At 45.5% G+C, this 27,501-nt stretch overlaps 3 protein-coding genes across 8 annotated transcripts; all 3 read right to left on the bottom strand.

The window, feature by feature from the left end:
- Positions 1-1,347: 1,347 nt before the first annotated feature.
- nfil3-6 (nuclear factor, interleukin 3 regulated, member 6) lies at positions 1,348-4,174 on the bottom strand. The gene is made up of 2 exons (XM_020112131.2): positions 3,932-4,174; positions 1,348-3,223 (listed from the first exon to the last, which is right to left on the bottom strand). The coding sequence occupies exon 2, from the start codon at positions 3,118-3,120 to the stop codon at positions 1,912-1,914; it is 1,209 nt and encodes a 402-aa protein (XP_019967690.2). The 5' UTR covers positions 3,121-3,223; positions 3,932-4,174; the 3' UTR covers positions 1,348-1,911.
- A 10,593-nt stretch (positions 4,175-14,767) lies between these two features.
- On the bottom strand, positions 14,768-20,841 carry LOC138407757 (uncharacterized). Of its 3 annotated transcripts, none has more exons than XM_069525198.1 (4): positions 20,703-20,841; positions 17,274-19,574; positions 15,798-15,883; positions 14,768-15,467 (listed from the first exon to the last, which is right to left on the bottom strand). In XM_069525198.1, the coding sequence occupies exons 2-4, from the start codon at positions 19,522-19,524 to the stop codon at positions 15,366-15,368; spliced, it is 2,439 nt and encodes an 812-aa protein (XP_069381299.1). In that variant the 5' UTR covers positions 19,525-19,574; positions 20,703-20,841; the 3' UTR covers positions 14,768-15,365. The 3 variants fall into 3 exon arrangements, with proteins under 3 accessions (XP_069381299.1, XP_069381297.1, XP_069381298.1); XM_069525196.1 differs by having other exon boundaries at positions 14,768-15,470; XM_069525197.1 differs by lacking the exon at positions 20,703-20,841 and adding an exon at positions 19,835-20,142 and having other exon boundaries at positions 14,768-15,470.
- A 261-nt stretch (positions 20,842-21,102) lies between these two features.
- LOC109643676 (paralemmin-1-like) lies at positions 21,103-27,228 on the bottom strand. Of its 4 annotated transcripts, none has more exons than XM_020108856.2 (5): positions 27,037-27,228; positions 26,756-26,813; positions 24,893-25,034; positions 23,222-23,304; positions 21,103-22,743 (listed from the first exon to the last, which is right to left on the bottom strand). In XM_020108856.2, the coding sequence occupies exons 4-5, from the start codon at positions 23,265-23,267 to the stop codon at positions 21,902-21,904; spliced, it is 888 nt and encodes a 295-aa protein (XP_019964415.2). In that variant the 5' UTR covers positions 23,268-23,304; positions 24,893-25,034; positions 26,756-26,813; positions 27,037-27,228; the 3' UTR covers positions 21,103-21,901. The 4 variants fall into 4 exon arrangements, with proteins under 4 accessions (XP_019964415.2, XP_069381300.1, XP_019964414.2 ...); XM_069525199.1 differs by having other exon boundaries at positions 24,893-25,044; XM_020108855.2 differs by having other exon boundaries at positions 26,756-26,832.
- Positions 27,229-27,501: the final 273 nt, after the last annotated feature.

A 27,501-nucleotide genomic window follows, 5' to 3' on the forward strand; every position in this document is an offset into this window, starting at 1 on the left:
TCTGCATCACTCCCTCTCTTTTTTTTTTGCGCCCCATCCTTATCCCCACCCTAACCCGACGATTTCCCCCCTTCCAGCTATGTCTGCAAGCGTTCCCATAGCAACTGGCACACTGCCTGCCTAGCAACAGGCTTTATCCTTTCACTGGAAGAAAAAGGGGGGAACGCAGTGGGGTGCGGGGGTTTGCGTTTTCTCTCTCTCTCTCTCTCTTTTTTTAAAGGGTGCATGCATGTGGATGGTGTAACAGCAGCATGCTGCAGCAGCTTCATTAAGTCGGGCTCCCCTCTTCTCTCAGCTCTACACCTGCAGCGTCCGCCTCGCCTCCACCTCAGCGCCGCTCCGTTTCGCCACAGGAAGCTTCGCCTGTTCACTTCTCCTCGTTATTCATGTTTTCACGACGTGTGTGAATCCGTTTTCCAGCAAAATCTGTGTTTTTTACTTTTAGAATTTGAAGCTGGACTGAATATTTTTTTATGTGTAAGCATCTCGACATCTCGTGATGACAACACAAGAAAATAACAACCTGGAAACACTGAATATTCATTTATTCTAAATTCTCTTGACCTTTTCATACTTGAGCATCAACGTCTTCATGTTCCAAAAATACACGTGCGCACGGGTCGGATGTGGAAGCATCATCTCCCGACCTGCAGGAACAATAAAGATGTCAATGACCCGCACCATGAGTCGTGCCTCGTGCTGAATGGTGAAACTGACTTTGTGGCTCCATTGATATTTTTAGGGCGTTGTCTCTGCTGCCCCCTGCTGACACCAAAGCAGCATGGACATTTATAAAATCTTACTTGGATTAAAATACTCAAACGAATCTTGAGACTGAATGAAACTGTGCTTTCTTTTTTAGTTTTTTTTGTCCTTCCAGCTGTTATAATTAATTACTAATTAAAATACCAAGAGAGAAACAAGGAAACCAGAGATGGTTTTAAAAAAAACAATTTAGTGAAAGTAAATAACTGAACAGAATAAAATTATCTGTCTCAATCATCTCCATTAACAGTTCAACAACAGTTCTTGAGTTTGGTTTAATGGTTTAATGACTTTATCACGAGTGTTGACGGGTCACCATGTTTGTTTTGGTGTCTCAGAAATGTGATTTAATACTAGATGAGCAGAAGCAGACAGACTTTCTCCGTCTCTTGTTTTCTTCTCATTTATTCTGCTGCGATGATCCCGTGTTTATGTTTCAGGCACATTCACACCTTCTATCACCGAAACCTTCCTCGACATTTACGTCTGCTCTTTCATGCTTCAGCTTTAGTCATATCCTCACTTTTAAAATCCCCCCCCCCCCCCCTCCCAGGTTGATGAAGTCACGACCACGACACTGAATCCGTCACATTTATTTCTTTTTATTATGAAAACGTAGAGAAGAACAGAGTCGTCACGTTACATCATGTTACAGTGTTTCTCCTGAAATGAAAAATAAAAAATCTTTTTGACACGACGAGGTCAAACCTAACAAAGTTTAATGTTAACAAACAACCAATTATTTCATGTCCGTGTGTGTTTTTACCGTCGGCTGCGTGTGCAGCAGATTCGACGGGACACATCCTCCACCTACAATCTAATTTAATCAGAACAGCCGGTCGTCTCTGAGCGGAGTGAGGCTGTTTGAGTGATCGTGATGATGTGATGCGAACAGCTTCATGTTGTGTTTGTTGTCGTCGTCACAGTGTGTTGAGTTGAAATGTCGCTCTACATTTAACACTATCACAGAAACACCGATGAAGTAGTTGTGGAGCCTCAGTAGTTGTTAGACAGCAGGTTGTGAAACGGATCTTTAGAGACATTTATCACGATATTATATAACATATGAAAACAGCACATTTATCAGACTTGAGAGTTGAGTTTATTCCGTCCTCGTGGATCCTGGATCACTTACAGTAAAAGTCCTCAGTTGACTTTGGCCATGAGCTGCTCTGTGAAAAGCTTCTTCAGCTGAGCCACCTCCTCGCTCAGAGAGTGGAGCTGAGACTTCAGGTGCGTGTTGCCCTGCTGATACTGCCCCTCTGTGTGTCCTTGTGCGGGAGGAGGCTGGAGGCTGTAGCTGGCTGCCGAGGGGTTGTACTGAGGGGACTGTCTCCCCCGTCTGCCCTCGTCCCCCTCCAGCTGCTGGAGCCAGGGGCCGGCGCAGTGCCCGGCTCCTGTCTCACCTAAACTCAGTCCTTTGACAGTCTCTCGCAGCGTGGGGCTGCGTCTGGCACAGCTGCTGTCCCCCGCGGCGTCAGACACGTCCCCGCTTCCTGGCGTCTTGAAACGCAGCTTGTGGGGCAGGTTTTTCATGGACTCCGCGTGGTCCGGCTTCCGTTCGGCGAGTCCCACTGTGTGGTGGACGTCGGCAGGGGAGTGGTGAAGATCGTAGCCCAGCTCGTCCCTGTGTGGTGATAATTTCCCATGATCGCTGAGCCGGTCTTCAAAGAAGATCGGGCTGCCCACGCTGGACCCACCAGGCGTAGAGAATCCAGAGTCCTCCGACATGTGACCAGCATCCCTCGAGCCTCGGGTGCTCAGCTGGCCGGTCTGGTGGGTGGTGTGTGAGGCTGAGGAGCTGTGGTGGCCTCCGTCCCCGCTGTGGAGATGATAGTGAGGAGTCAAGGTTTGAGTGCTGTGCTGAGAAGTTGTGGTGAGGGGCAGGATGGGAGCGTTGGAGGGGTCTTTGACCAGGCCGAAGCGGAACTTCAGAGCCAAGAGCTCTGCCCTGAGACGAGCGTTTTCCTCCAGCAGAGCCAGAACACGACTCTCCAGGACCATATCGTTCACGCGCCGCTTTTCCCTCGAGCGTTTGGCCGCCTCGTTGTTCTTCTTCCTCTTGTCCCAGTAGCCGTCGTCCTTCTTCTCATGGGGGATGAACTCACGCTTGCGTCGGATGCTGGAAGAGGGACTCTCTTTGCGTTTGATGGCAGAGCTGCGGCCCAGCAGGGAGCGGGCCAACAGGCTGCTGGAGGTCAGGATGGACACGGCCTCGTCTGTGAAGGACAGGGGCCCCGCTCGACCTTCTCCGCCTCCGGCCGGACTCGCTGCTGCTGCTGAAGCCGGCTCCAGCGTCTGGAGCACGGACCCGTCCTGCTGCCCTCTCATCTGCTGGGACTCCTCCTCAAACATCTCAGAGCTGAACGAGCCGCTGAGGGTGGAGAGTCACCGCTGTGAGGTGCTGGGCGCTCACGTCACTCTCAGTGGGAAGGAGAGGAAGCAGCAACAGTGCCACCTAATGACCAGAGTCAGGGAAGGGAGAGATTCAGTGGTTATGCAAGGTCCATTACAACACAACATTATGTAACACCATTACATCGCTCCCATTAAACGGAGACTTGCAAAACTCAAATGTGGGACAGTGTGTGTTGTAATCACAAAACCAATCAGACGAAAACTCACTTTTGGTTCTAATGTGAAGCAAACAGCAGCTTTTTAAACGTAAAGATAAAAATCTGTGTTTCAGTCTGACTCTAACTTGTTCAGGTCTTGACCTACATTCGTATTTAGTTTAGTTTCAGACCTAAAATAACATTTGTTTCTCTTTTAAGACTTCCCACGTTGTGTTTTAATCCCAGTTCAATGACTCCTGACTGTTTTCACTCGTTGAATGTTGAACATTAAAGAGCTGAACTCATCTGCACTCATCATTAACCTACATTCATCACTTACTTTCAGATTCACACTGAATCGACATCGACTCGTGTCTCCTTCACTTTTACTTCCACAAAATCAAACAAGAAGTTTTTTTTTTTTATTCGTATCCTCACGCGAATGATTCGAAAGTTGAAACCTCGTCAGCCTGAACATCAAACCATCAGTCTAATAATAAAAAAAAAATCTAAATAATGAATGTTTTACTTCACTTTAGCGCAATAATCTTAATGATCCACAATAAAGACAAATACCGTCCGTGGTGCGTAAAAGTAGAATAAAAACGTACCTGTGATGAATGGTGCGTCTTTACGCACGAGCCGGATCGCGTCTCTGTGTCCTCCTCTGTGGTTCGATGGCGCACATCCACTGCGCCGCGACTGCGTAATAGCTCCGGTGTTGCGCAGCTCCACTCTGCTCCACCTGGAATGTCGCAGCTCCTATTTGTAACGTGGAGTTCAGCTCAGGACCGTGCGTGTCCCCACATGAACCGCCGGGTTGTGTGTGTGTGTGTGTTCCAGGGCCCGCCTCCCTCTGTGGGACTCACCCCCCTCCCCTCCTCCTCTCCTCCTCCCTCCCCTCCTCCCTCCACAGAACAGCTCGTATCTGCTTTCACAACATCAGAGCTGTTCAGTCATCTTCTTCTTCATCTTCATCATCTGACCTCCCTGCCCCCCCCCCCCCTGCTGCTCTGTCAGGTGTAAACACGCAGCTGCTGAGAGTCACGTGTGTTTTTAAACTTGTTTATCCTCTGAAACCTTCCAGTCCTGTTCCTCAACATTTTACTGACTGAGCAGATTTACAGAACACAAATGTGCCCGAAGCAGGTTTATGATCCTCCGAACCAGAACGAGATGAGGAGCTCCTGCTCCTCAACATTCATCCATCGGCTCCATCGCATTCTTATTTTTTGTGACACTTTTCACACAAGCATGAATGTGACACAGATGCTTAAAGAATACAAACAATACAAACAGCTGCTGCTTGTAAATCTAACTTCGGGAATGAGGAAACGGGTAAAAAGATAAAATGGAAAAGTGAAGATAAGATAATAAAATACTGAAAGAGATGTGAACAGGATCAAGATGAACAGGGAATAAGTAAAATCTTTAAATGTAGTGTTCAAGTGAAAACAATTCAGAGAAAGCAGTTGAGTAAATATTTCAATACATTATTAAAATTGAATAAGAGGAAATCCCTGTAAAACAAGGTGAAAAAATAAATAATATTCAATTGAAAGCCTGCACTAAAAAGGAAGTTTGCTTTAATGACTTTAACAAACAGTTACAAAAAAGTAATATATCAACTGTTGGCGTAACACTTGGTACCGTTTGTCTGGATTTTCCTTTTTGTCCATGCACAGTTCAATTATTTGTCATTTATGTATTTTCTTTGAAGGAAAAACAGCTGATTTGTGCCACAGTGATGTAGAGGGACCATGAACAATACAATTCTTATTATTTTCTCCTTTTCATGTTGATACGATTAAGTATTTCATCAATTTAACACAAAGTTGTGCACAATATTCCTCTGTGCAAGTACCTCACCCGTCAGAAACTTTGGGTTCCGAGCAACAGGATAATCTGGTCATGTAGGTCAGCAGCTTTTAGGAATTTTTCAAAGTCTCTTGTTCAAGCCTCTTTTCTACACAGCAGCGTAATCGTGTCTTTCCAGGAAATGATTGGAAATAGAAATGCACAGGAGCAGGAGTCGGTGCCTTTAAGGCAACATGGAGATCCAGACAGCTGCTGTCTGGAGAGCTGCTGCGGCAAACCCTGCAAAATTATGTAATATATCACAGATCCATACACAAATACTTCACCGCACATATCGCTGCACAATGACAGCGTTACACAACATCTGACTCATCGTTACCCCGGGCAGGTCCTCGGCAGAGCCGCTGGTTAAGTGAGATGGCACCGGACTGCATGTGTGCGTTTGCGTTTGTTGCCGACCTGCACCTGAGTGTGAGGCGCCGGGCGACGCATGACTTTGTTTGTTCATTGTGAGCGCAACACGAGGGCTCCGGCCTCGGCTGACCCCGGCAGGGAACGCTTGTTATGCAGGAGACGACGGACTGGACGCACTGGATCGTGTCACAGATGTGAATCTCCTGAGTGAAATGTGTTCGCAAAAAATCTTTTTCACTCGTTTCTTGTGCGTCGTTCACGCCCCAAGAAAGCGAAGTGTTGACTTGTGTGTAATTTGGACACACGCTAAGTTCGGTATTTAAACATTTTGACATAAGTGACGTTGTCGATCGCGACGCTGATTCTCCAGCTCAGGTTCTGAGTCGAGCTTCGTTTTGAATCGACAGGTGCAGCCAGCGTCACCACAGGAAGACGCTGCAGATAACGTTTCCAGAGAAGCGATGCACATGCTGCAGCTCGGTTCTTGTGAAGTCTCATCACCTCTGATGAGTGTGGAATTCAGTAACGCCACCAATGCTGTGTGGTGACTTTGATGAAGTTGTTTTCTTGGTTTGCAGCGAGCGCCCTGTGCCCACACCTGACACACTTGTTTACAACGGCCGCAGCGCGAGTGAAGTGACATGAGACGTTTGACACCATTCTCAGGCTGCCTGGTTCTGTAACTCTGAAGGTTTCACAATCTGCCTCCCACCACAGCTCACACATCGACACGTGATACCAGATTTGTGTTTTACCATTTACTAGAATAAATCAGAATTCGTCACATTATTATTTCTTTAAAGTTTGAAGACGTTTTTTGAAGGTGGTGGTTTCACTGCTTTGGACGATAAAAGATAAATTGATCAACATGGAACCTTTGTTATGTTGCTGTTGCTCACAGTTAAATAATGATTGATGTGGTTTTACTGCCCGACCTCTCCGCTCCTGCAGTACATCGATAAGTGAAGGTTTTACGATTTAGTGAGATTCACTTAAAGGAGCCACTTTTCATTTAAATCATCAATTACGTCCCCGTAAGTCAGAAAAACAAAAAGATTTGAGGGTTTAATTTGTTGTTTCTGGCGTTAAATGGAAAGTATTTCACAATCGAAGTGTCAGTTTGCTTTATGCAACAGGAAGTGAGTTACAACATACATCTGGCCGACAGTTCAGCTTTTGAAACGGGAGAATGTTACACATCTACTTGAGAAAGAGCTTCTGCCTCGGGCTGCTTGGGAGTGTGTCACAAAACGTCCGATCGAAGGTGATGAGACTTGTAGATTGTGTGGTTTACGAACATTCTTCGGTTCTGTTGTTCTTACATCTTGCTCCCGGTGGTATCACACACAAGTGTGTCACTGGGGACGTGTTGCGGTCAAGTGACTCGGGAGGAAAACAACAACGTTAAAACGAACCACATGAGTTCAACCGGTTCGAGCTGAATTCTTGACATTCTCCTTCCGAGGCTCTTATGGATTCACCTCCGGAGCTTTGACCTGCAGAGACCGTAAACATGTGGTGCGGTGGAAAAACATCTCGGGTCTCAGGGAGCTCGCGAACATTAACACGAGCTCCGGTCACGCTGAAAACCGAGAAACACGGAAACGTAAGAAAGTGTTTACAGGACGATGATTAAAGATGAAAGAGTCAGATTCAGGGTAACGGAACCTAATGAGTAACCTACGACAATAAACAATATCTGCTGTGAGTCTCCTCTCGGGGTTTTACGGTGGAATGCAGTTTCTGTTTCCTCCGTGGGACAAACAGCTCATTGTTCAACATATGTGGAGATAATTCAGCTGAATCAAATACTAGACTCTGTTTGATCTCCAGATCCTTTTGATCTGTTCGATTTCACACCGTCATTTAGGGACTAAAGAATTCACGTACGTCCTGTCGTCATCGGTTACCTCTACTGGACTCTGATTGGTTTGTAGACGGAGTCTGGTGGTCTTTCTGTTTGAACGGAGGAAATGAACGCTAATTTGTTGCCATGGTAATATTATGGTATCACTACCAGCACCTTCAGTTGCAGTACTCCACGGTACTTCAGTACTCCACGGTACTTCAGTACTCCACGGTACTTCAGTACTCCACACTAGTTCAAATGAACGACCCTCGAACGTTATGTTGTCTGAGGTGAAGACCGCAGCTGCTTCCTCTTCTGTTTCTTCTTCTATTGTTTAATGCTGCCTCTACTTCCTGGGAAATAGTGAACAACCGAACTACGGTCCAGTTCGATCCGGACGCAGACCACATCGTGGTCGGACTAAAGTTTGGTCCGGAGTTAACGTGATGTGAAAGTGCAGCTAGTTAACACTATTGTTAAATGTCTCAACACAAATCAATCCATTCTGTGTGAGTTCTTAAAATAGTTTTGAGTAATAAATAAAACCTGCCTCATAATGAATCGTCATTAATCGTCACCTCTGTCGTGCGGATGTAGCTTCAAACTCTCACTGTGATTTCACAGCCACCTCATCTCTGCTCTCGGGCGTTCTTCATAATTCATGACTCTCTGGAGGATTGTATCTGCAGCAGGGTGGATATAAATATCTGTGGCCCCGTTCCTGCCAAGTCAGTGGCACGGACCAGACTCACATCGCTTCTCACCAGCTTCACAGGAGTCGTCGCCGGGAGTCGGACAGATTCGTGGGAAGGTGTTAGCCGAAGTCGACGGGGGGGGGGGGGGGGGGGGGGTATCTCTGCAGGAGATTTAAAAACACACAGTGAAGCAGAGCTCAGGGGAAGTCCGGAGAGAGGAGGGCAGGGACGGGAGGTGGCCGTCGCACCGCTGACACAGTTTGATGCTGATGGAAGGAGGTCACGCCGGTGGCCATCAGCTGAGCGTCACCTAACCCCCCCCCCGAGCTTTGATTGCAGTATGATGTGGTCTCAAACAAGCATTTGTCCTATTTACTTTACTACGGCTTAGAAGAAGATCCCTCCGCAGTGACACACTTTGCCGCAGCAGCATCGAACTACACGCAGGCCTGGTTTCACCTGTAACGTTACCTAACGCGATGACACTCGGTGTTATGAAGCAGGAGCTGCCGCCCACGTTGTAGTAATCGCAGTAATATTAGATACTGGAGTTAATGGAGGTTCATAAGTAAAACTTATGTCTTTCTCAACTTTTCCTGACACACGTTTACTACATCAGCAGTTTACCCCCCTCCCCCCCCTCGTAGTTCTACAGATACTCTCCATTGCTTCAGATACTTGCATCACTCCGATGTTGTAAAACCTTTAATTTAACTCGAGTTGACGTCTCTTGTTCTGTCCTCTGCAGGTTAGTAATTATTCTTCGGCTGATGACTAAGAAAACTGCAGTTAGAAAGAGAAGCTGTGCTCATGTGATGAATCATCACAGCAGCATCACTGCCTCTATCCAGGGCTCGTACACATGAGATGTATTGCAGGATCTATAAATAGACTATGACTCAGTTTGTTTGACCTGGAGGGGGGGGGGGGGGGGTTGTTTCATAACAAGCAGAGTGCGTGTGTGTGTGTGTGTGTGTGTGTCTGTGTGTGTGTTTGTTTGATGATTTCTTGTCGCTCTGCACCACCGAACATTTCAGTCGCTCCTCGTCGCTCCCCGCCTCAGACGGACTCCAGGCGCTCCGGCCCCTCGCTGTCTGCTTCAGCATCACTTGAGCGGCGACCTCCGACACACATCCGAGGAAGAAACGCGCTCGGAGCGTCTCAGACGGACTGTGAAGCAGAAGCCAAGAGCCTCAGACCCGCTCTCTCTCTCTCCTCACGCTTCTATTCCTGGGCTGCGAAAACACGTCACGACGTTTCCAAAGCAACCGCTTCGGAGGGAGAGAGAGGGGGGGGGGGGGTATATGAAATGCTCATAAATCAAATTACGCATATCGCAGAGGACGTGTCCCTGGAGACTGAGGAGGGATTCATCACAACAACAGGAAAATATGCAACATGTAAACAACGGAAACAGGCTCATTAAAAAAAGAAAGAAGAAGATTATAACGGAGCATAAATAAAGTAACTGCAGGTTTTCATGCATCAACATCACTGACTCCGGGGTCGAGAGACTTCCTGTGACATAACCATGACAAGCTCGTTTGCTCCTGTTTACCCAGAATTCCAGGCTCAGCCCGATGCCCCCGCTGTTGTTCTGTTGAATTTTATGAATGGAACAAAAAAAAAAACCTTCTTAGTGTTTAAAAAAGATTCGTTATGAAGAAAATGTTTGACGGTAAATCAGCGGCCACAGAATGAAGATGTTTTATTACCTCATTTATCCCCCAACTCGTATATTTAACTTATTAAAGTCAAGATTTATATGATTTGACTGCAGCTCATGTGCATGAGTATATTAACAATCGATATACACACACAGTCATAACATAGATGTGTATAAATATGTGTGTGTGTATATACTGTATATATATATTTGATTCTCTTAAAAGATCAGAATAAATCAGAAACGTTTCCCCTAAAAAAACCTTCACATGTCCGATCCTCTCCTCCTGCAGCAAGTTTAACAAATCAAATGAAAACCAAGATTTAAATGAAGCATTTAAAAACGAATATCAACAGTAAATATAGAATCTCATCAGCACCATCGGTCACTCACAGTAACTCACAGCCCGTAATAAGTTACAGCCCGTCACAGTGTGAGTTAAATAATAATAAAGGGAGCTCGCAGTGACTTCACGGATGTAAACCTCAGCGTGGGGACGAGGTTTGTGGTGTCGGAGCCTCATGACACAGTTGATCGGGTTCCAGGCAGATGTCATGGGTGGGGTGGGTGGGGTGGGGTAATTAAATCATTCAATTTGGGAACAAAGGATGTAAACAGAAGGAGTGCAGGATGTTATGTAAAGCTGGTTATGTAAAAGAAGCTGTGTGGTTGCATAATCTGTTCACAATCAGAGGCTGGTGCAGATATAGATGCCCCAGTTTCCCCGTGTTCCTCTCAGCGTGACAGTGGCACAGTGTCCTGAGCGCTCAGGTTCACCCGGGCTGATGTTGAACCGCAGCCACGACAACAGTGCTCCACGCTAACCCCCCCCCCCCCCCGATCAGACTGCTTTTATTTTCCTGCATGAATGGACGCAGATGTTGTGGAGTCGTAATTTGTTCGATAATCTCTCCACTCCACTGCACAGCGTGGTACAGCCTCTCTGAGCCCTGTCATTCAGATTAGATTGCGAGCAGACAATCAGCACTGGAAACGGTGTCGTTACATCTCCGTGCTCTGCGCAGGCCTTCGTGATTAATCCCTCAGAGCGCCACCTACAAGTCACATGGGACGCTCGTGTTTTCCTCTTGGAATTCTTAGTTTCGTGATATTTTAAAAATTCTGATTGTTTCTCCGACGTGTGGAGAAACTTTCTAAAGTAATGTTGCCACGACACACACACACAGACACACACACACACACACACACAGTGGGGAAACAAACTGCTCTGTGGACGTGGACATTTTATTTTTAGTAAAGTTATGAAACAAACCCTGTCGTTGAAAACTGAATCTGTTGAGTAAGAGGAGTCTCACAAGAAGCTGTTGCATAATGACATTTTCATCTTATGTTTCATGTTCAGCGAGTCTTAACCTTTTCCTATCATGAGGTGGCTCTTGACTTACTTAGATCATATTTCCTGAAATCCCGTTTGCAGAAGCAGAATCTTCTTTCAGTTTGTCCAAAGTGCAGAGGATGCAAGTCTCACACTTCAAAACAAATGGACATGAAAAGTGAATCTCCATTAAATTCTGTTCCATTGAGCTGAATAACAAACCTCTGACTAATGTGTTGTCACTGTTTGTATCTAAATACCAATTTGTCAAGAGGCCCCTGGTGAAATCTTTCAGTAATTCGCTGAATGGTTGTTGTTGTTGTCGTCCACTTATCTTTCTTTCTGTTTTAAATTCACAGAGGATGTAATGACTGCATCCTGATCCCAGCGGTGCTGCAGACACTGACACACAGAACGCTGTTATTCTTTTCCATAAATTACAGAACGTATCACGGGAGGCGTCGAGAGAGGGAAACCAATGCAAAGAGAGAGCTTTTGAATATTTGGCTGAAGGGGCTTAACTCCGAGTGAGTTGCTCCCCGGAGGCTCGGAGCCAAGCGGCCCGGCCCAGAGATGGAAGAGAAATGTGAAAGATTAGGATCTTATTTGGAAGACGGATTTATCCCAGTGTGTGACTGCTGACGTCTCTGAGACCTGAGATCACCCCCCCCCCCTCCCCCCCGCTCAACCAGCACGGACCTGAAAACTCCAAAACAACCCGAGCAGTTTGACATTTCCCTGCACGATTATGTAAATACTGTGTTTTCAAGCTGCTTCAGGATTTTACTGGTGAACGACGTGGACCAACCAGGCGTTTACACAAACATCACCGTGTGTGTCTTTAACGTTCACACTGGCGTCAACACACTCCATACGTGACTCAGGCAGCACGTTACGTTTCCCACGGTTGCGTAAAAACTAAAGCACGACAACTTAGAGCCTGAAGCTAAACGGATTCAGACGCCGGGACGTGAATGTTTGAAAGGAATTCGGTGTAAAGTGATGAACGCGACAAACTTGGAGGAAACATGAGACGCACATGAAACACGCCAAGTCAGCAGGATGCTCCGCGTTCGGCTGCGTGACCTCGAGTAAAAACACATCAGCCGCAGGGAGGAGACAGTGTGGAGCTGGAGTAGTTTACTGACACTGAACTTATTTGTATATTTAGGTTAATATGTGAAGTTTAAAATTCAAGATTAGCTTTAGCGATAGAAAAGCTGCTCTGATCGTCCACCGTCGTTTGGTAAAAATCAATTTTGGCACCAAAAGCATTTAAAAAAGTTTGTTTTTAGCACCAGAATCACTTAAATAAGTTGGAAAGCACTTTTAAATAATTCAATTTAAATAATATTATTATTATTACTACTACTACGAATGGGTTCATGTCAGTCCCTCAGTCCACAGGATCAGGTTTCAAGGCTCCGACGCAGATTAATTAATTTTGCTCATTAGCGGTAAAAGAGGGTTAAACAGATTCCATAAATCTCTGTTGTAATGATGATGTAAACAACATGTGCACACTCAATCAGGTGGCGCCTCGTTCTCCTGAAGCGGATGAGGAGCCCGTGAAGAGCTGATTATTTATTACTATAATAAATAAAGCTCCTTTCAGACACGCAAGTTTTCCAGAGGGGCTGAATGTCGGAGTCAGTTGTTCGTACAATTTATTCTTAATGTTCTTCATTTGTGAAACTCCACAAAATGTCTTGCACACATTTTGTGGAGTTCACTTTGAGTTTTTTTTTCTGACCCCTGATCAGCGGCAGGTCACAGAGGTAAAGTTTTTATTATGGGTGAAGTGATTTTTTATTTATAGGAGGTTCTTCTCTGACACCATCAGAATAAGAAAATCACTGCGCCCCTTCAGAAAGTTAGAGATGACGACAGACGGAGTGAAAGTAGAAAAAACGTGAGACAAAGAGCGACGTCTTATTTGCGACTGGTTGAATATTATTGTGCCGTGTTGTAATGTGGCGTCGTGGAACGAGACGAGTGAGTTTTCATTGTGCACGAGGAGGAGGGGGAGGAGGAGGGAGCGTTAGAGGACAATGGCTGAACTTGGCAGGGTGTGTTTACTCCGCTCTTACCTCATTCTCTCGCTGTCTATTCATTTCACTGAGGGAGAAGCTCGCACCAGTCAAACGGTCACAACACGTCGTCTGTTGGAACGAGAAAATGTGACTTTATATAAACACACAGCGGGGAGAGGATTTCTTCAGATGATGTAACTCACCCGTTCAATGAACTGGAGTGACGCCCTCGTCAGCAAGTGTTGTCTTTTTATTATTTCATCGACTCGCTGTTCATTAAATCCTCCCTCTTCATGTCATCATTTAATATTTAATAAGTAAAAAGCACTTTGTATACTCTCAGCTAATATGGGAGCAAACTGATGATGTAAAATAATCATTAACTTTATCTGTGAAGCAGCTTTCAGTCAAGAAACGCAGCTCAAAGGGCTTTAACTACAATAAGGATGAAAATAAAACATTAATTAAAGGTAAAAGATTTGAAGTAACAAAGGAACACGTCAACATGATATTTAAAAGAAAAGGACATAAAGATTCTGTGCCTCAGTGAATTGTGACATCTTACCTTGTTTTTATGGCATCAAATAACTCATTTCAAACTGAATTCATTGTGAGTTGAACATTTAAACATACATCAATGTGATAAGAACTCAAAATACCACAAAACAAACTTTATTTTATAAGCATCATCCACTGAACCATTACTTGTATCTATTACAACCATTAATCCATTCATCGTATTTAGGTATCAAACATGAATCCTTTACTTTCATCTCTTTGCTCTTTTCACCAGCTGTTACAACTTCTCTGCTCGTCCTCAGTTCAATCATGTTTCATGTGAGTCAACATAAAAACTGTCTCCTGCTCGGTCCGTCCCCGGATCTCTGCTGTACCACGATAGGAAGTGGTGTGGGTGGAAGGAATGAGTCATCCCTCATCGGTCCGTTGGGTTCAGGTTGTGCCGCTGGTGCGGAATCGACTCGAGCAGCATCTCCCCCCCCCCCCCCCGCGCTGAAGAAGTGATGATGTCAGAGCTGTCACACTCCCTCCTCAGCACCCAGTCACAAAGCTCTTGGATGGATCTCAGGGAGGGATGGGGGCAAAGAATGAAACCATTTGAAGAAACGTGGGAACCCCGAGCATCGGCCTCTACCTCGAGTCGTCTCTGTGAAAGTCTGTTCCGCTGCCGCTCTGCTTCTCATAAACAAAGTCCTCGTCCCAGTCGTTCAAGTGCACTCAGAAAGAATAACAGCTCCGTGAGAGCTGACGTGTTGTTGTGTTGTGTTCTGGACACAGTCAGACATTACCACCCTCGTGTTACTGCGGAGAAAAGACGCAGACTTTTAAAGAAACTTTATTCCACCCTGGTGTAAATGGATTTGTTCATGTGGTTGTTGGCTCTAGTTACGTGAAGCAGCAGATTACAGATGCTACATAACTGCTGCGATCTCTCATATAGTTCTGTTTGTTTGTTTGATAGCCACGTCAGTGAACCTGCTTTTAATACTTTGATTGAACGAACCATTTAATTCCCACAATCACGTCTTGAAGGACACATGGTGAAATGTTTCCTCTTGGTTTCTGAGGCTACACTGGCCTCTGCTGGTAACTAATACAAAATCCAGTTCACACCAGATGGTTTTACATATTTATTCAAACGTATCGGTAGGATTTTCAGAAACAAACATTGATTTCCTATTTGAAGTATCGATTTTAATTCATTTTTAATTTTAATTGTATACTCTGAGTGGGAGTTAAAGGGTCTTTAAAAGTTTTTAATTCGCTTCCGGTGAACTCCGGAATGGCACCGAGCCAGAATGAGCTGTTACAACTCTGAAGGTTTTATTTTCAGACTTTGTTTTCGTGGTTGAATAATTCTCTCTGTGACAAGTAAGATAAACTCATTTACACCCAAAGAAAAAAATGGACATTTGCAGTGAGAAGTGATTATAACAGTGAAAACTCAATTCATAGAGATTAAAAAGAGACGAATTGTGACTGAAGATTGTCTTTATTCATGTATTTGTTTTAACCGCTGAATAAAACAGCACTATGAGATATAAAAAAGCAGATTTGACACAGATACAAAGCAGAGATAAAAGAGCCAGAAGTCTTTTTTTTAGCTGGAACTACTGTAAGTTCTGAGTTTTGGTTATATTGATTGTTCTTCATTAAGACGCCACACAGCTCTATAGTAGATATTTGAAGTGTTGAAGACGTCAGGACGTCCAGTTTCAGTTGTTGTCCTGTGACGGCTGTTCCCCGTTGATCTGGCCGGACTCCCAGCGTTGCCACAGAGGAGCCTTCTGACCTCCGGCTCTGTGAACTTTTGGCTCCTGCTGATGGATTAGAGGAAAGAGCAGGATTTAGGAGATGAAGACGGAGATCGGCTCCTTCTTCTCGTGTCTCTGAATTTAAAGGAAACTGCTCAGAAAGACGCTCATAAAAAAGCAGGAGATCAGCTCCAGAACCAGCACCTGTATGACTCCAAACATTTCTAAAACAAATAGTATTTCCGTGTAATTCAAGTCTAATGTATTTCTTCATGGTGGCGGCCGTGCAGGTCGATCGGGTTTACACGTGTCCATGACACTGAACTCGTCAGAATATTAACACACATACAAACACGTTCTGTGCACAAAACATATTTGCAGCTGACACATCACCTGCGACTGCTCAGTTTTCTGCTGGTCTCTCTCGGAGGGTGGTGGCCAGACGCGCTCCAGTTTCCCCCGGGACTGTTTCCTGACGTCTGCAGGACAGGAAGTAGCAACGAGCCCGAAATTACGAATAAAAAAGAAAACACAAACACGATTTTAAAGATTTATCACCCATAATCAGACTAAACCTTATTCACAGCCAGTAACTGGAGCCTCACACCAAGACCAGTCGTATTTCACAGTCAATTATCTTGTGTGGTTTTTTTTTTTTTTAAGTACAACTAGTGCATCCACTGTGTCGACCTTCTGTTGATAAAGTAGCTCAAAGAAGCCGCTTCTAAAAGTTCCAACTCCAGGAAACTTTTGCACCGCTCAGCCAAAATCATCATCTGAGATAATGATACTGCAGCTATTCTGCTTATTTACTCGTTTTTCACCGTCAGTGTGAAATCCAATGTGTTGTTTAATAACCACTAAACACCGACTGGTCGTTTAAAAATCTGCTATCAGCTACACGTTAATTATAATCCTAAGTCCTAATGGAGTCAGGAGAGGTAGTAAAAAGTAAAAGGTCTACACGTCAGTACGGGACATTAAAATATGTATTTACTGTGTAATTGACGTCATCGTTGTCATATCTTCAGTGTTAAAACTCTTCTGGACTGTCGTGTGAAGTAATCACTGTGTATTTGTACCACATGTTCAGTGTCGTGGATGGTTGGGACAAGTTGATGCTTGAGGACGTGTCATTTCCTCCAGTTTGGCCCAGGCGCTTTATTTTGCCGTCACATGCAACTTCATCATCTTCACCTCGAGTCGACCCACCCATCATTATCAAGCTGGTGACAACACGAACACGCAGCCGTATAACGACAAACTGCCCGGCTGAGGGCGCGGTCGAGTCAGGTTCTGAGCCCCGCTGCAGGGTTCGTATGCGACCGCAGCGGACGATGCATTTCAATGAGACGCAGCCACCGTTTTTCAAGTGCTTGGTATTTTATGCAGGACTGTAACCGGCCTCTGGTTCAAGCTGGAGCGCAGACAGCAGCCTTCGTGTTGTCACTTAGCCCACCGGCATGTGCTGACTCACATGAGAGCGATGTGCCCTTAACCATCGGTGACAGAGTTGACACTAAGTTGTCGATAAGGTCGCGTGGATAACGCTGCGTGACGCTAATGTGGAGAGGCATTCATTAAAGTGCTGAGGCCGAGTGTCAAAGGCTGAGATGTGCAATGGATAAAGATCTGAGTGAGACTCGGTGATGAAACGTACTGGCGTTGACGTGACGCAGCTTTTCAACCCGATCTTTGATAAAACTCTATGATTAGTTTGTGTGAAAATGTTGAGTCATGATTGTCACATGATCAAATTAGGTTTCACTGAAATATTCGCACATTTGCAAAGAGTTAAAGAATATTTACCTTTTACAATGTTGAGGAGTGGAAGTATAATGAAGTACATGTACCTGCATTCACACTAACCTGGTACAAGCGACTTAGCCGTTCCTGACTTCTCCTCCTCGTGGCTGCTCTGCCTGTTCTCTCCGTACAGAGTGCACCTCTGTCTGCGTAGCTCCTCCTCTCTTTCTCGGGCCTCTCGGATGTCCTTCTCTACCTCCGGCTGCAGAGCCAGGGCTGGACGCAGCTTGAAGAAGGGGTTTCGTTGCAGGATGGGAGATTCTCCTCTCGCGGTTCCCTCCCTCGTTTTGCTCCTTGTCTCAGCAGCCACATCCGAGCTTATGGAGTCCATGCTTCTGCACAGGCGTGGATGCTTGTCTTGTTTCGGGTAAGGGGACAAGCGCGTTTTGTCTCGTGAACCCCCAGTTGGGCTTTTTGATCTTGGGTACTCAGGACTTTTCTCTCTCTTCTCAGAGGTTTCAGATTCGAGAAGCCTGAGCGAATGTGCTCCGGTAACAGAGCAACTCCCGAGGGAGAACCTCTCTAGACTGCACGTGCGCTCCAGCACAGACGGATAAACTTCACCTCTTGTGGTCGGATGTTTCCTGAGTCTTGTTGGACCCTCGGTGTTATCCTGCTGGAAAGACTCAAACAGCAGTTTGGTCTCATCGTCTTTGCTGAACCCTCCCGGGATCTTCCCCTGGTTGTCCAGCACCAGTTCTCGGTGAATCTCCTGACTCGTCTCCTTCTGCATCTCCTGCTCAGAGAACTGCCAATCGCTGCGTTGGCCTTCGTCATCCTGGGAGGGGAGTGGCTCAAGCGAGATATTGGTCTTAAAGGGAATCTCCAGCACATCTGGATTATCTGCGAGATTGAAGACACCTCCAGCTCTCTGCAGGTTTTGCTTGGCCTGGTTTTCTTCCTGGAGCTGTCTCTCCATGGAGGTTTCAGCAGCTGAGAATCGGTGTTGGGCTGAAACATTGGGAATTTTGGGGGTTTCACGAGGGTCGATAAGAGACAAATCTGCCGTCACCCATCTGTCACTTTGGTCATCATCAGAGTTCTCAGCATCTTCTGCATCTTCAGACATTGTGGACAAAGACACTCTTGATTTTTTACTCTCTTTGCTCTCGTTCTTTTCCTTTTCGGTCGGATCCTCCTTTGCTCCCTCGTCCATAACAGTGTGAATTCTTCTGTCTTGCATCTCACTTCCGTCTGCAAGCTTCATTTCTCTTGGATCCACTTCCGCCTCAAACTCACCCTTTTCCTTACCTCTTGTTTCTTGGGCCACCTCCATCATATGTCCATCCTGTCGTTGCTGCACCCGCTGCAGACGTTGAAGCAGTTGCTCTCCTTGTTGGATATCTGTTGCTATTCTCTTGCCTCCGTCTCCCTGCTCTCCCTTTGTCGTCGTCCCTTCGGAGCCTTCGAAGTTGGGCTGTTTGAATACTTGTGTTTCGCCGCTGCCGCTCTCTCTCCTCACCCAATCTCTCTTCGTCAGTTTATAGTTCAAAGATCTGGTGTCAACGTGCTCTTCATCGCTGTTGGTCTCCTCAGCAGGAGTCTCCGGTACCTGTGGCTGATTGGCAGCTGAGTCTGTCGTGTTTGGTCCACTGGGCTCTAAATCGTCGTCTTTCTCAATCAGACCAGGACGTGTTGGAACATTTGTTCCCGCTCCGTCACCGTCAACATTTTCTTTCACAGGTTTTGAGTCCGTCTCAGTAAAACGGCAAATATCCTCCTCAGTTTCAGTCCACATCACAGCATCCCCAGCTTCTTCATTTGATTCTTTGCCTCTTGTGGTTTTATCCTGATGATGCCCCTCTGATGGGTCATGGCTTGTTTCCACCGGACAACCAGTGTCCTCAATAGATGGCTGGTCTTCATCTGTTGGTGGTGAGACGACCTTGATGTTGGACAGTGATGCGGCGTCCACGGACTCCTCAGAAGTCTTTGTTGTCCTGGCTATCACTCCATCCACCTTAGTCTGTGCTGCCATTAACTGCCTCTCACCATGATGCCAGTCTAAGCCGCCTGGATTAGCTTTAGCTTCTGTGGCGTCAGTTGCTCCAGTTGAATGGCTCACACTGGAATTATTGACCACTCCACCTGTGCTGCCCTCTGCTGGCAGCAAAAGAGCAGTGGGTGTTGGAGGAAGAGGAGGTGGTGGGATGAAGACATCATCTGCGCCCTCATCGTCCATCACGCCGTAGTACCTCTTGATCACTGCACGGGCTTTGGTTTCAACTCGGGGATTCTCACCAGGTGTTATTAATGATTGGGTGTCGGGGATGCAGGGACCACCATCGTCTTTGGAGACCAGACCCTGGTCCATGGGGACGAGCTTCTGAAACACTCACTCCTGTATTCCCCTTTAATTCTCTCCTGTTTTGATTTAAATGAGTCACATAAGAACATGTTACGGAGGTTGCTAGTTTAATTGCTAATTAATTATAACAAGTTATTCATGGATGATTGAAAGTGATGAAAAGCAGCTTTTACATGAAGATCATCTTGAATTATTTACATGAGGAAACAGATATTCCACATTCCGTCTCATCTGCCGCTTTAACGACACGGCCCCAACTGAAGTAAGAGGATATTTCTTCTGGAACGTTCATGAGTCAAAATGAATTAGCACTAACCCTGCACCTTTCTGGGCATCTGTACTTTTGCTCTCCCACTTTGTAATCCAGCCTTGTAACAGGCACAAGGAGACAACATCAGTTATTTTAGTTCTTTTGAGCAGAGCCTTTTCTCCCTCGGCCGTGACCGAGCACAGGTCATTCTGCTGACAAAGGGAAAGAGTAATCAGCTTTCCTCGGTCTGTTTCGGGACACACACCAGGTACAATATCCGCCCGCCCGGTTGGACACAGACACACTCGTCATCTCAAGAGTTCTCCTGTCAGACGTAGTTTGTGTTCTTTGTTTCGGCCTTGTTCTCGTCTGGTTAACGCACATTTCTGATCAATCACAACCTTTTTTTCAACATGAGTTCTCCTTAATTGAAAACACCGCCTCTGCTTAATCTGGGTTGCATGTGTGAGTCTATATTTACACCTGTATTCAGGAGCTTAATGCCAGCCACGCTGCAGCGTAGGATTATCAACAGCAGCTCCACCATGCTTAATATAAAGCTTATAAGCAACAAGACATAATAAAGTGGCTTAACGAGCTTAACCTGTTTATTCCACCCTCCATTAGAGGAACATTTTCTCCTTGTTGTCATGTAGGCGGCATTAACCGTGCAGTTATTATTCCATTATCCCGTATTTGGAACGAGGAGGCTGTTGTGCTGCTTCTGTTCACATCGATAGTTCATATTTCAAATATTTCAGAAAAACATCATGTTTTGATTTTGACTATAACAAGAGCTGCTGTAAGAGTCTGTGTTCTAGCTATTGAAGCTCTACAATTAAAACCCGCCAGAGACAGAAACGTGTACCAGGGACGTAAACGAGTGCGAAGGTATAAACCCGTAACGCAGAAATGTTGGAAGGAAAACACCCACCTGCTCGTAGATCTGCGGCCATCTTCTGTGCGCGATAACCTCAGTGGAAATATGAATGATCCGGCTGATGATGCAGCTGATCTACTTAGCAGCTCTACTTCCTGTCCTCTGTGTCATGTGAGCAAACAAAATCCTCCTCAGAGAAAAGTGACACGACAATGTAGAAACGTGGAGCTGGACGGGTCAATGATAATGTCTTGTTCAGAACAATTTAAAGGGCGATTCAGGTGTTTTCGGACCTGGGCCTCATGTTTATCAATGACCAACAAACCCACATTCATAAGAATAGGGTCTAGGTTTGAAAACATTCCCTTTTAATGTTATAATATTTCCATCCTAAGTTACAGAAAGTGAAATAGTGAATACAAGCCCCATGCTGTTAAAGAAATGACAAGACATCGACACAACCATATATTTTTAATAAGCTGAATAAGATGAACGCCTGTGAACCGGTGCTTTCAGTGAAGTCAGGACATTGAACCACAAGAGACAGTTGAAGGTTTCACACTTCTCCTTCCCTGATATTTAGTTATATCATCCCAGACTCTGATGCTGTTGCCTATAACAACATTGCTTAAGTATATATGTTCTGGCTGATTTTGATAAAGCTCTTCCATAACTCCAGAAACAACTCTGGAGAAGAAATATGATGTATATATATTTTTTTTTAGATCAGAGGCGGACTTAAAAACGTTAACATGTAAAACTTGTGTTAGATTGTAGAATACAAACTTCATTGAGACCATGATTCGTCTCATCTTCATGCTGCAAACTGCAAATATTTGTCCTCTCCCCCGTCCTCTTTGGTTTTTCCAGTTCCCGGAGGAAGCACCTTTTAAACATATGGAATATTTCTGGCTGTTAAGGCAAATGACAAATCCCAAGGCAGAGAAAAAGAAGGGTCACTTGAGGTAAGACGCATCAGCACAGCTGCAGGATGGCATATTGAAATGCTCGACTTTGTCCACCAGGGGGTGGAAGTGGATCTTTAATCACACCTCTTCAAAAGTCTTAAAACATCCTGACGCTCTCGATCTTTGATGAAGTGAGGAGCTGGAGGCTCAGACCACCGTGTTAGATAATAGTTCATGCAGCTGTGCACTCATAGAAATGATGGTTAAAGCAGCAGTGGTGTAATAAAAAGGCAAAGTGGTATGAAACACAACAAACCTCCTGATTAAGTCCAGTGAGTCTTTCTCTCACATGACGGAGCAGCACTGGCATCTCTTGGGCTTGGATGAACCTTCTCTCTCTGCTTTACTGGGTGACGGTGATTTACGCAGCCCTCTGTCGCTGTCCCCGCTCTGGACTTTAGCCCCGCCTCCAGCTCCGTCCAGTGGAACGTCCTGAAACTCTCTCGCTTCCTCCCACTCTGCCGCCTTGTTTGATTCTGACGGAGTTGCAGCAGATGTTTCGGGTCCTAAGACGTATTCCTCTCCATCCTCGGTGATCATGACTCGCTCCGCAGTGAGCATGCCTTCATCGCCCTCTTGGTCGGCGTCTTGGCCAGATGTGGTGTCAGTGTATCCCAGGAACAAGAGGGTCACTGGGCCTTCCTTCAACCTCTGATCGTCGACGTCATTTATTCCCATGTCTCCAAGTGCCATGATGTCATCTTTTGCATCGCTCCCCACGCTCACAGCGCCGCCCGCTACGCTCCGCTCAGCCTCTAAGTCGTAGCTTCTGTCTAACGGCACGCTGTCGTCCTTTGACGCGGCCTGACTGGTGGAAAAACACAGTTTTTCCTGCGGGATCCCGGGCGCTTCGACATTCTCAGTCTTCACCTCCGTCATCTTCGGAACGACCGCGACTTCATCCAGCAGCGCTTCCATCCCGACCCCGTCGATGACGCTCAGGATCTGCCCGAGCTCTTCGGTCGAGGGTTGACCTCCTGACCCGCCCACAGTGTGGATGCTCTTCCTGCCATCGTCGAAGACCGTGTGGACCCTTTCGGCACCAGCCGATGTCGGCGCCACTGATCTGACGACCGTGGCCCCTGTCTTTGGGTCCCTCTCCACCTGCACTGCCAACATTCCCATGACTGTAAAACAACAAGCAGAGCAGAACTCCGATGAAACATGAGAAGAAAACAACTCTTACAGATAAATATCGAAGGTGAAAGGTCCAAAGGTTCATGCTGAGTCACAGAATCAGAGCTTTGTGTCACTAATGTGAGAACACAGGGACACAAAATACAGCCGGCATAAAAAACTAATGAATAGAAAATGACAAAGTGGGTTAAATGTAACTGAGTTTCCGCTCGGTCCCTTCGTTAAGTTGTGCCCTGAAGGCTGAACCTGGACAGAACGACAGTGAACAAGAGGTTCGTTGTTTGAGAGAAGAGACGTAAACAACTGAAGATATCTGCTGTAGCTTATTTTTAAACTTTTATTTTCATTATAACAAAGTGGGACAGATGGAGGCGTGAGGTTCTGATGAACTCAGTGTCCTCTGTGTGAGTCCAGTAATTACGCCACATGATATACTTGATGTTAAGCTACAGTCTCACTGAGCCTCACCTGATCGGCCATCGTCCCCACTCTCATGAAACATCCTCTTCGCCATTTGACTGGAGACGTAATCATCAACCTCTTCTCACTCACTGAGGAAGAAAAGAACAGGGCTGTAAATAAAGATGAGCGTCTCCACTTCCCCCGCAAGTCAGGAACGAAACCAAAATATCTCAGACACCGAAGCTGCCATTTTGCACATTCGGTGCCAGAGTCTGAGCGACTCCGCTGAACACCGGGACCCTGCTAAAACAAATGATTGGATTCAGTCAACAGAGACGCTGGAGTGCTTTTACTTTGAAACAGGTACAGGATGTGCTGCAGAGAGACATTGAAATGTGCGTAAATGATCTCAGGCTCGTCTCCCAAGCTGCTCCAACCTGATATCATGGACGTCAAAATGAAAAGCGACACTCAGACATCCAGTGTGACTTCCTTTTGACTTTTGTTTTCCTTGTCTTTACCTTTGTGCACCAGGTGAAGAGCTGAAAATAGTGGGAGTAAACTTTTGCCCTCGTGGCGTTCTTGTATAATCGAGAGGCTTTTTTTTTTTTTTTTTTCGTGCAGTCGAAGTAGAGCTGTTTTTCAGACGTGGCTCCATTCTGTCACCCCGAGTTAACTGACTGTTCTTCAGGCTGAGATTTAGTTATGGTTCATTATCATCTGTCAAGACATAATAGGTTCTAGGACGACACAGTCATGAGAGAGACAAAGAAGAGACAGAAGCTGATGGTGAACTAATGACGACTTCTCTCCTCGTGTGTCAGTGGCAGCCTGTGGGTAAAGAACAGAGATAAGTGCTCTTCGTGGAGTTTTAACTTTTAACACCAGCCTCCCACCCAGCTCACGTCCCGCCATTTATATTTCAGCCGTCACCAGAGCGAGCGTTAACCCGAGCACAGTGATTTCAGTCATGCAGTCGGCTGCCAAGGTTGGACTGAGCTAAATATGTACAGTACAGTACATTCAAAATAACAGTGAAACATTTGGTTGAGGTTAAAGTTCATATATTAATAACTTGATATGTGTTATGGCTGTATACTTTTTTATTTTATGGTTCATGTACTCTTGATTGATTTAAGATAAGATAAGAAAATCATCTTCTCACTGCAGCAGATGATAAAAGAATCAAATTGGGAATAAAATGAAGCAAAATAAAGTTTATTTTAATTATTTGTGCAGAAGTAAAATCATTTAAAAGATGGTGAGTTAAAAAACAAAGTTTTAAATGACACATTGGCAGAATTTTGCAGTTTGAATATCACAACAAGCCGGTCATTCAGTTCAGGGGAAAGTTCTGGTTTCATTCACTGATGCAGTGAAATTATTCAGTGGCACGGTTGTTGTGTTTTTTATTCATGATACATCATTTGAGGTGCACAAATCGTCCCAGTTGTTTTGGGAAGTCAAATGTCAGGAGGCCAAACTGGATTCTGTTTGCATCACATGACCCTTATTTTACATTCAGATGTTTCTCATCCGTGGTTGGAGGAGAGTTCGGAATCTTAGATTTGCTTCCTTCACAGCATCAAAAATGATTTCAGGCTATTTATGCTTCCAACCTTATGAAGCGAGGAGACACAGTTATTGTTGGATTTACCGTTTGCTGTATGTGTGAGGTAGTTTTTTTTTTATCTGTGTGCGTTTCTCTCGTCACTGAGTCACATCTGCTTATCTCACCTGATAGTGGCTGTGTGTTGCTGCTGCAGCTGCACAGTTCACACACTCTTTGTTTTCTCCTTCAGACGCTTGCTCCTCTTCTCTGGCATCAGCTGCCTCTTCCTCCTCGACCTCGGGCGTCTCTTGACTTTCGGTTTGTTCACTGTAACACACTCATACAAATATGCAAATTACAGCTCAAATCATAAATGATTCAGAGCCGCGGACCAGAAAATAAAAAGAGACGCTGTGTGTGTGTGTGTGTGTGTGTGTGTGTGTTTGTTCGAGGTAGTAATCCGTCAACATAGCTGCCTCCTGTTTGATGTTGTCATGCTCGACAGCGACGTGAATCTGTGATAAAACAGATTTTTGCATGTTTGCGTTGTACAGAAATCAGCGTCTGAACCCTACATATGTTTTTCTGACAGTATCACACGGGACGACTTGCAGCAGTAGAGCATTGTCCCGATGATGCATCTACCAGCTCTGCTCTTTTCAATAAAAGCTGGGGAAGTGTTTGCATCAAGAAAAGTGAATATATACGAACACATGAGAGCAGTAATATGACTGTGGCTCCTACTTGACCATAAGAAGCTTCCACCAGTAACTGATTAACTTAACTTAGCATGAATCCTCGGGAGGGAAACTAATCCATCGATGGAAGATTGGGAGGTGAAGGTAGATACCAGATGTACACCTACAGATCTGTGTCTATCAGTGCACGATCCCCTGTTGTCAAATAGATATCATAAAAAAAAACAAATGGATGTGATACTGAGAATATCAACATCTCGTTTGAGAGAAAAACTCACATTTAATAGAAGAAGATGACGAAGGCGTCGATGTACCTTCAGGCTAAACTCAGTTAACTGCAGCGGAGTGTCACTGCTGCCAGGAACACACATGCCCCGAGGCATCGGGTGCTCGGAGAAAGCAGAAATGTGTTTCTTCTCGAGGCTTTTCCAGTTTGCCTGATGCACCACTGAGCTACTGACTGCATGGATTGTATCGGTTGCTGTGTGTTCATATTTAAGAGAGCGTGTCCTGCAGGGAACAGTGAGTAGTTAATGGGATGCAGACCAACTTAGTGAGAAGAATCCCTAAGAATAATGTGCTTTCTCTGCTCCGTCATCACCCCTTCCTCCGGGAACTTTTTAATTAAGGTCATTTCCTGCTGTAGGTCAGGCTGCGCTCGTAGCAACTGGTTCTTTAAGTTTCATCACATGTTGAACAACTGAACTGAAAACAGCTTGTTCGCGTCTGACAGGGACTGAAGTCCAAGTGACTCCACCCATAAACGCTTGACGTCAGCTGGAGAGCAGCTCAGTGACGAGAGGGTGGGACACAGCAGCGGTCATATTCTAACATGAAGCAGCTGGAGGCCAACAATGAAAACCATCGGGTTAGAGCCCAACTTTCAAAAAGCACTTTTAGAAGAATTTCTCATTCTTCCATCGACGTCTCTGAGAATCCTTGAGAAACTACACATCCCATAATCCTTTGCGAATGAGCCCTTTCCAACGCTTCTCCTTGAATTGAACCTTGTTATAGCAACGTTCAAGCAACTTGTTCGAAGCAGACGCTGAACCATCCTATCGACGTCTCTGGTTGTTGTAAAGATTTCCATGGTAACTGAGCTCCACCTATCAGAGTCGGTGCTATCGCACCTGAGGATTGTGGGTAGCGTAGTATTTCTCCTTGGCATCATGAGCGAAACATGTTTTAAGTTAAAATACAAACTTGTGGCTTCTACAAGTGACTTTGTTTCACAGTCTCGTGGTAAATCTACCTCGGATGGTTAAAATATTTCAATCTTCTTTCTACTCAGAAAATGAATGAGATTTAAAATATATGTTGTTTGAAACAGGGTCGATAGATCCTGACCTGTTTCTGGGCCGTCTTCATTCACCCTCCTCAGCTTCTTCTCTTCTGGTCGAAGTCTCTGCTGGTGAAAATGATCCCTTTAAAATAAAAACAAACCCGTGAACACCCGCTGCTACTTTTCTGTCTCGGTTGTTAAAGTTTTTCATCTAAGTTGGTCAAAAACTAATCAAACTGTGGGTTTGTTGAGTCTGTTTGTCCAAATCTCAATTGGTAAAGTTGGGTGGCTGCACTCCGGCGCACACAAAAACACAACTTATCTAACTTTCACTGACGAGACTTACCTCTCATGAGCAAAACAAAAAGTCTTCAATTAGTCCCAAATATAAAAAAGCAGGTTGTTGTGAACTGAAGCCACTGCTGTACTTTCTCGTTCTGAGAGTACTGCACTTCTGATGGTGGGTTACACCCGCTTTTTAATACAATTCTTTGGTAACACCCCTCTGCAGTCATGTTCCCTCAGGACAAGGACGTCTTCTGTATGAAAGCAGAGAAGAGAGGGAGGGAGGGAGGGAGAAGGGAGGGAGGGGTATTTTTAGGGGACGTGACCAACAGATTAAAGCGTCTGATACAGCTGGCGGAGAGCAGGGATGCCGAGAGAAATAGTTCAGTGACACAGCACATTGTCTGCATGCTGACGCCGGCTGAGTGCTGTTCATGTGCGCCGTAAACATGCCGACGTCCGCTCGGGCCCCTCGCTCGCTCTCTGGTAAAGTGGGTCACTCGCGTTCGGGCTGATTTATTTCTTT

Source organism: Paralichthys olivaceus, chromosome 5 (assembly GCF_024713975.1).
Source record: "Paralichthys olivaceus isolate ysfri-2021 chromosome 5, ASM2471397v2, whole genome shotgun sequence".
Classification (NCBI taxonomy): Eukaryota; Metazoa; Chordata; class Actinopteri; order Pleuronectiformes; family Paralichthyidae; genus Paralichthys; species Paralichthys olivaceus.

Coding starts and splice junctions, on each gene's coding strand:
- nfil3-6 (XM_020112131.2), bottom strand. CDS start 3,120: ATGTTTGAGGAGGAGTCCCAGCAGATGAGAGGGCAGCAGGACGGGTCC.
- LOC138407757 (XM_069525196.1), bottom strand. CDS start 19,524: ATGGACCAGGGTCTGGTCTCCAAAGACGATGGTGGTCCCTGCATCCCC. Junction 15,884..17,273: donor GGCTAAGTCGCTTGTACCAG/GTTAGTGTGAAT, acceptor CCTGTCCTGCAG/ACGTCAGGAAACAGTCCCGG. Junction 15,471..15,797: donor AGAAAACTGAGCAGTCGCAG/GTGATGTGTCAG, acceptor CTAATCCATCAG/CAGGAGCCAAAAGTTCACAG.
- LOC109643676 (XM_020108856.2), bottom strand. CDS start 23,267: ATGGCGAAGAGGATGTTTCATGAGAGTGGGGACGATGGCCGATCAG. Junction 22,744..23,221: donor TGGGGACGATGGCCGATCAG/GTGAGGCTCAGT, acceptor GTTGTTTTACAG/TCATGGGAATGTTGGCAGTG.